This window comes from Pyrus communis, chromosome 2 (assembly GCF_041283825.1).
Source record: "Pyrus communis isolate YQ-2024b chromosome 2, ASM4128382v1, whole genome shotgun sequence".
Lineage (NCBI taxonomy): Eukaryota > Viridiplantae > Streptophyta > Magnoliopsida > Rosales > Rosaceae > Pyrus > Pyrus communis.
The window spans coordinates 25,737,661-25,745,054 of NC_142566.1; the positions used below are offsets into that span (position 1 = coordinate 25,737,661).

Sequence of the window (7,394 nt, forward strand, 5' to 3'; positions counted from 1 at the left end):
CTTACTTATTTATTCTTGTGGGGGAAGTTTTGTCCAAAATGATTCAAAGTGCGGTTGAACAGGGTCGGTTGGAGGGTGTCAAGATGGGCGGCTCGGGTCCTGTTATATCTCACCTGTTCTTTGCTGATGATACTCTCTTGTTTCTGCGTGCTGATCAGAAAAACTGCCGGAATCTGAGACTTTTGATTGATAGTTTCTGTGGTGCTTCTGGGCAGAAGATTAATTTAAATAAGTCTAGTGTTTTCTTCGGGGTTAATGTGCCGAAGGGGTCGCTGTTCAGATGGGGAGGTTACTTGGCATGGGTGTGGTAAACAATCCGGGGACCTATTTGGGGGTTCCTGCTATTTGGGGTCGATCGAAGCAGCGGGGCCTTGCTTATGTGAAGGGAAGAGTTATGGCAAAGTTACAAGGGTGGAAACAAAGCTCGCTTTCCCGTGCCGGTAAGGAGGTTTTAATAAAGGCTGTAATCCAAGCTATTCCGGCGTATCCTATGAGTATCTTCAAATTCCCCAAAGTTGTTTGTAATGAGTTGGATGCGATGGTGGCTGGGTTTTGGTGGGGATGTAAGGAGGGAGCCCATAAGATTCATTGGGTGTCAAAGGAGGTTCTGGGCATTCCTAAAGAGTTGGGTGGTTTAGGTTTCAGAAACTTTCAGGAATTTAATGATGCTTTGCTTGCTAAGCAATGCTGGAGATTAATTACTGAACCTGAATCGTTATGGGCTCAGGTTATTAAGGCGCGGTATTTTCCTCATTGCTCGATATGGGATGCTAAGAAGGGCGGTCGGGCGTCTTGGGCGTGGAGTAGCATTCTTTGTGGTAGGGACTTGATCAGGGAGGGTTCTCATTGGCAGATTTTGGGGGGTCAGGAGGTTAGGGTGTGGAAGGACAGATGGCTGCCATCTTTGCCCCTTGGACATCCAAAGCCGATTGGGCCGGTTGTGGTTACTCCTGGCTTACGTGTTAATGCTCTTATTTGTCCAGAGTCGGGGCGGTGGGACCTTGGGTTCTTGCAGCATATCATTTCGGGGGAGGATATGCAGGCTATTGAGGAGACGTCTTTGGGTGATTTAAATCGTAAAGATCGGCTTGTCTGGGAGTTCAACAAAAACGGGTGTTACTCGGTCAAGTCGGGGTATAGATGGCTGCAAGATAGATCGCTTGAGAGGAGAGATACTCGTCGGCCTTCTGTTCGCGGGGTCCCTAGTAATCTTTGGAAAGGTATTTGGAAGTTGGAGGTGCCTCCCAAGTTGAGGCATTTTTTGTGGCTCACTGTGCATGGGTGTCTTCCTACTAGGGATGCTCTCTTCCGCCGGCGATCCTCGCAGACCTCCATTTGTCCTATTTGTGGCTGCCAAGACGAGACCATAGAGCATATGTTCTTGTCCTGTTCTTGGGTGGAACCAATTTGGTTTGGTGGGGCGTTGGGGTATAAAGTGGATCGGCTCTCTCTCCCAGATTGGGTGGACTGGGTTCAGGCAGTCTTCTCACCGAATATGTGCAACACGGGTGATACGAGGTGGAGGCGATCTTATATTGTTTTTACGTGTTGGTGTATTTGGAAGGCCCGGTGTGATTTTGTGTTCAATGGGGTGGCCTTATGTCCTCCAAAAGTGGTGGCTGCAATCTCTGTGGCGGTGAGCTCTTTTTTTGGTGCAAAGGCAGCGGCAGAGTGTAGAATTGTGGGTGTTGGGAGGAAGGACGATCAGGCCGCGCAATGGTGTGCTCCGGTCAATCCCTTTGTGAAGATCAACGTGGATGCTAGCTGGTCCAAGGCCTCAAAATCGGGTTTTGTCGGAGTGATCGCGCGGGGTCAGGACAGAAGGATGGTGGCAGCTGCGAGGTACGCTATCAGGGTTCCTTCGGCGGCTGCTGCGGAGGCCACTGCGCTGATGCATGGTTGCCAGTTAGGTGCGACTCTGGGATTCAGGTATGTCATTTTGGAATCTGATTCGCTGGAGGCTATAAATTGTCTCTCTAGCTCGCTGTCTGGGGGCAGTTGGGAAGCCTTTCCAGTGTTGGCTCGTGTTGAGCAGCTGGGGAGGGCTTTTATTGACTGTCGTTGGTCATGGGTGCCTAGGTTAGCCAATAGTGTGGCGCATGAGTTAGCGTCGGTTAATTTTCCGGAGATGTGTGATGTTGTGTGGGTCGATAGGCCTCCATCTTCGTTGGTCTTTGTATTGAACAATGATGGGCTTCCATGTCCTCACTAATTTGGGTGTGGTGGTGATGGGGATGACGCCTCTGCTTGGTAGGGGGGTCTTGGTGGTATCTCCATTATCATTGCTTAGTATTGTACTTCTGCTTGCCTCTTGTAGGCTTCTTAAATATGGTTCGTTGTGTTTCAAAAAAAAAAAAAAAATTGTAGATTAATAATAGTAAAATATTAGTAAATATGAATTAAAAATTTGAAAAACAATTGAATTTCACAAAAAAAAAAAAAAAAAAAAAGGTTCATGACTTAGTCCGATAGCTTTAGTCTAGTCTAAGCCAGTCCATCTTAGTCCCTGAAATTAGTTCAGTCCGATACAACAAACGCACCCTTATTAGATAGAAGAAAGTGTTTTATATGCATTGCATACTCACTCAAGCAAATTCGCAGAGACGATGTACCTGTCTGACTAATTGGTTGGGTCAAGATGATGAGTTACTGACTCATGATTTAAGGTTGTCCTTCAGCGGAAAGTTCAGAAAATCCAGTCAATGATTTGAGGATATCTGTTCGGAGATGAAAGAAAATGCTCTGCGGGTCTCTTCGAAAGAGAGAGAAACTGAAGAAAGGAGGAGCCGCGACAGATTTAGAGAGAGAGAGGACCGACTGTTGTCCAGATCGGCAAATTTTGGGTTTACAAAATTGCCCTAAAATGCTATTTATATTTACAAGAATTTCTCTACTGTGTCTTGATCGTGTTCATACTGTTGACCATGTATGTGAAGTGTGTGTTGGAACTAATATTAAACTCAACATGAATCCTAAATCACATATTAATATATATGAGTACAAGACTTACCTGTTGAAGTTATAGTAGTTGTAAAAGAATTCTTCTACTCACTTAAAGATCTTTATATTCTAATGGTGATAGATCTTTGAACTTAGAATTTCTTCTCTATGAGCAAGGAATTCATTATATATATGCAATAGTAGCCAAATTCCATCTATTGTGAAGCGTTGGTTGTTCATCCGTTTCAGCCAATCCCAATCATGTATGAAGCAGTTATGATTAGTTCTTTTTTTTTAAATTCATGTTAGAATGTCGACACCGACACTTCGAGGTTTCGAAGTGTCCGTGCAACGTGGTTCGCAAGTGCAGGCTGTTGAATATCAACACACCAGTGCGTGTTTGTTGGAATCTGTCACACACGTATGTGCTTTGCTACAGTGGGCGTTTGGACTTTTGCTTTAATACTTGAAGTTCGCTCACCATTCAATTTAATATTATTGGGTGACTGACATTCAACGTAGGAGATTAGTCAATTAAGGCTTTCGGTTGCGAGTGAGATATTATATTTCTTCTTTAGTTACAATAATATTTTTATACTAATAATATAAATTATTTTATTAAAATTTAAAGCCGTAGGACTAAGTAGCAAGTAAAATATCATGATCCAATATATGTACCCATCAAATCCAATGATATGAATTATTTTATTAAAACTAATGCTATTGTGATAGTAAACTTAATTCTCTATAGAATAATGTTTGTGTTCTCCTATATGGAGGGAGTCTACTTGGACCCCACTTATGGTTAACCTAATTTCACCTTACAAATATTACAATCGAACACATTCAATTTTTATCATAATTTGAAGATTATATCTACAAAAAATTATTCAATTTAAAATATTATTTCAGCTATTTACATGTATCAAACAAATGATTAACTCGTGATAAAAAAAAAAATACTTGTTATCAAAATTATTTATTGTTTCACATGCATGAATAACTAAACGAGATCTATAAATTAAATAATTTTTTACAAAAATAATTTTTTAATGATAAAAAATAGAATAAACTATCCGGTAATAATATCTAAACAATAAAAATTAAACTATCCGATAATAATATCCAACAATAAAATACATTAGTCACAAGTGACATGGAAACACAAATAATGGAGGTAGATTGTGTGTCCTCTTGTACCTTTCTCATCCCTTTCTATTTGTATAATAACAGTTAAATCACATCAATATTTTATATTCCTATTATTTTTTGTCTTATTATTTTTATTAAAAAATTAATATAATGTAACCGTAATTGCATAAATAAGAGAAGATGCGATAACAAGAGGACAGACAATCTGCCTCTACAAATAATATCCTTATGTCGATAATCTGAAACAAAAGCACTTGAGTTCACACTTCAAACCTCTTTGAAACCTGCAAGGTTTGTCTGTACTTTACTGATTATTCAGCATCATATCGACAGTTGGCACCCTCTAAATTCTCCACCGAAAGCCACACGATAATTACACTGACGCAGACGAATAGCATAAAGATACAAACAAAGCATCAATTATTTCAACAACTTTTCCTCTTAACCAGCAACCTTTTTCGTCACCTTCTTTGCTGCTCCAATCCCTCTCAAAACAACCACAAACAATTTAGCTTCCTTCAAAACAAAGAAATGGGTTGCTTCAGTCGTTCACGCATTTCCAAACCCAAAACCACACCTCCGCCGCAGTACGGAACCCAAAACCCTGCTGAGCAATACCAACAACCCAAAAACATCCAGCAGCAAGTCTTCCTCCAAATCCCAGGATGCAGAGTCAACCTCATGGACGAAGGAGAAACCCTAGAGCTCGCAAGCGGCGACTTCGTCCTCGAAAACATCTTGGAAAACAACGTTACTCTGGCCACCATAATCAAAGTTGGCGAAGAACTTCAGTGGCCGCTGACAAACGACGAGCCGGTCGTGAAGCTCGACGCTTTGAACTACCTCTTCTCCCTCCCCATGAAAGACGGCGATCCGCTGAGCTACGGTGTCACTTTTCCCGATCAGTGTGAGAGTCAGTTGGCGTTTCTGGACTCGTTTTTGATGGAGCACTCTTGCTTTAGTGCCACATCGACCAAGAATAATAAAAATAAGGGGGTTGATTGGAAGGAGTATGCTCCAAGGATTGAGGATTATAATAATGTGTTGGCCAAGGCGATTGCAGGAGGGACTGGTCAGATTGTGAGGGGGATCTTCATGTGTAGCAATGCTTACACCAATCAGGTTTGTTTTTGGCTTTTTATTTTAAACAAGCGGTTTAATTTTAGTATTTTACACACAATTTATTTAAATTAGGTGCCAAGATTTCGAACTTCGCTTCATATGGGAAACACACGCCCTAGTTAACTTGGCCGAGCCAACATTTCTTTTTACCCTAAGAACAGTACAACATGTAACAAAAGTTAATATCCCGATTTACAAAATTTTAATGGTCAAAGATTTTACAAATTGCGGTACTGTAATATGTCTGGGACGATATAAGTTTGATATATATTGGTAACTTATTCTGTGACAACTTAAAACTTTTTTTTTTTTTTTTGTTCAAATGATCAGTTTCAGCTTAAACATCTAACAATAATTTGCATGATGGGAGAAGAAAACAGGTCCAAAAAGGAGGGGAAGCGACATTGGCTCGTCCCGTGGAGGGGAAAAGTTATGTCAAGGAACAAGGAAGCAGTAGCAGCAAATCTGCTGCAAAAAAGAAGAGTGGAATCAACAAGAACTTAAAACGGTTAGACACATTTGCTTTACATTATTTTGTGAGCGTGTATTGAAAAGTTCTCAAGTGAATGGATCTTTTGTATTGCCATGATTCAGTGTGAAAAATTTGTCAAAGATGACATCAAAGCTCAGCAAAGCTATGCTTGATGGGGTTGGTATTGCGACCGGATCGGTGATGGGGCCGGTAGTTAACTCCAAACCAGGGAAGGCATTCTTCGCCTTGGTTCCGGGACAGGTCCTCTTGGCTTCACTTGATGCCATCAGTAAGTTCAAATTCATACATTCTTTACATCGAAAATTCTGCCATACATTGCGTTTTGAGATTCAGTATACTGTCATATATGATGGTTTGATCTAAAACATTTAAATCTAGCCGTTCGTTTGAATGCATATTCGAAAAATTCTCCACATTGCCAAGGCTACATATTGAAATATGGTTCATCCTGCAAATTGCAGATAAGATTTTGGATGCAGCTGAAGTTGCAGAGAAACAAGCCCTATCAGCTACCAAAGGTGCTGCTGGTAGAATCGTCAGCAACAGGTAACAATGACCAATCATACAAATTACAATTGAAGGGTCTTGACTATTACAATGATTATATACAACTGGAGTGACACTATACTACATAATGAAGTCCTAAACCGCGTTTATAGACAGCTTAATTACAGTCTGTTTGGTGTCCTTTTATTTATATTTTCTATCAAAAGATTATAACCAGTTCTAATTATGCATATTTCCCGTCATATATACACTTTTGATTCTTGGATATGTGAGTTGAATTGCTAGTAATGTTGAGAACCGGCAGGTTTGGGGAGAGTGCAGGGGAGGCAACTGAGGATGCGATTGCAACAGCAGGGCATTGTGTTTGCATTGCTTGGAACGTCTTCAAAATTAGAAAGGCCATCAATCCAGCATCATCTGTCAAAACAGGAGTGCTCAAGAATGCTGTCAAAAAAGGAGTCAACAATGCAGTCAAAAATAGAAGCAAAGATTCTTAAAAGCCATCTGAGATTTGTTAATTAGTGTTGGGATGTTTGATGGATGTGTAAAAAGTTGCCACTATGGATTAATTCTAATCGTTATTGAACCTATTCTTAACAAGCAATTGCATAGTCCAAGTGGGAATTTCAAGTTTGAAACTCTTTATCTTCTTTCATTTTTTTTTTTTTTTTTGCCTTATTTTTATATACGTTTCTTGGAACTCGATTTTAATCTTCTTCTATTTCCTTTAACTAAAAAATCGTCACTTTACTCTTTGAAACTCAATAGTTTGCTCCACTTTACCACCCAGAACTCAATTTTGATCTCATTTTGCCTTTGGAACATGAAAATCGTCTCTATAAAATTCAAAATTCGATTCACATTGCCTTTGATCTGTTAATTTCTTATGTGAGTTTAATTTGGCAACGCCAGGCTAATCAATTTTTTTTTTTTCATCTCTTCAATTTCTTTTAAACTTAATTATTTTTTTTTATTGTTGAATGTTTATACATAATGAAGATTTATAATTAAATTTATTTCGGTGGTGGGTCTCACATATGTTTCAGGAAGTGACCTATAAATTTCAAGGACAAGAGAGAGTCTACAAGACAAAGTGAAACGAATTTTGAGTTTCAAAGAATAAAGCGATGAGTTTTAAGTTATAGGAGACAAAGTGAGGTCAAAATGAAGTTACAAGGAG

General features: G+C 39.8%; 2 protein-coding genes across 2 annotated transcripts; both read left to right on the forward strand.

The window, feature by feature from the left end:
* Nucleotides 1-394: 394 nt before the first annotated feature.
* LOC137719877 (Ribonuclease H-like superfamily protein) lies at nucleotides 395-2,212 on the forward strand. The gene has a single exon (XM_068458873.2). It carries the CDS (start codon nucleotides 395-397, stop codon nucleotides 2,210-2,212), a length of 1,818 nt encoding a protein of 605 aa, XP_068314974.2.
* A 2,239-nt stretch (nucleotides 2,213-4,451) lies between these two features.
* LOC137747293 (senescence/dehydration-associated protein At4g35985, chloroplastic) lies at nucleotides 4,452-6,852 on the forward strand. The gene is made up of 5 exons (XM_068487380.2): nucleotides 4,452-5,214; nucleotides 5,595-5,722; nucleotides 5,809-5,975; nucleotides 6,169-6,253; nucleotides 6,519-6,852. Exons 1-5 carry the CDS (start codon nucleotides 4,624-4,626, stop codon nucleotides 6,709-6,711), a joined length of 1,164 nt encoding a protein of 387 aa, XP_068343481.2. The 5' UTR covers nucleotides 4,452-4,623; the 3' UTR covers nucleotides 6,712-6,852.
* Nucleotides 6,853-7,394: the final 542 nt, after the last annotated feature.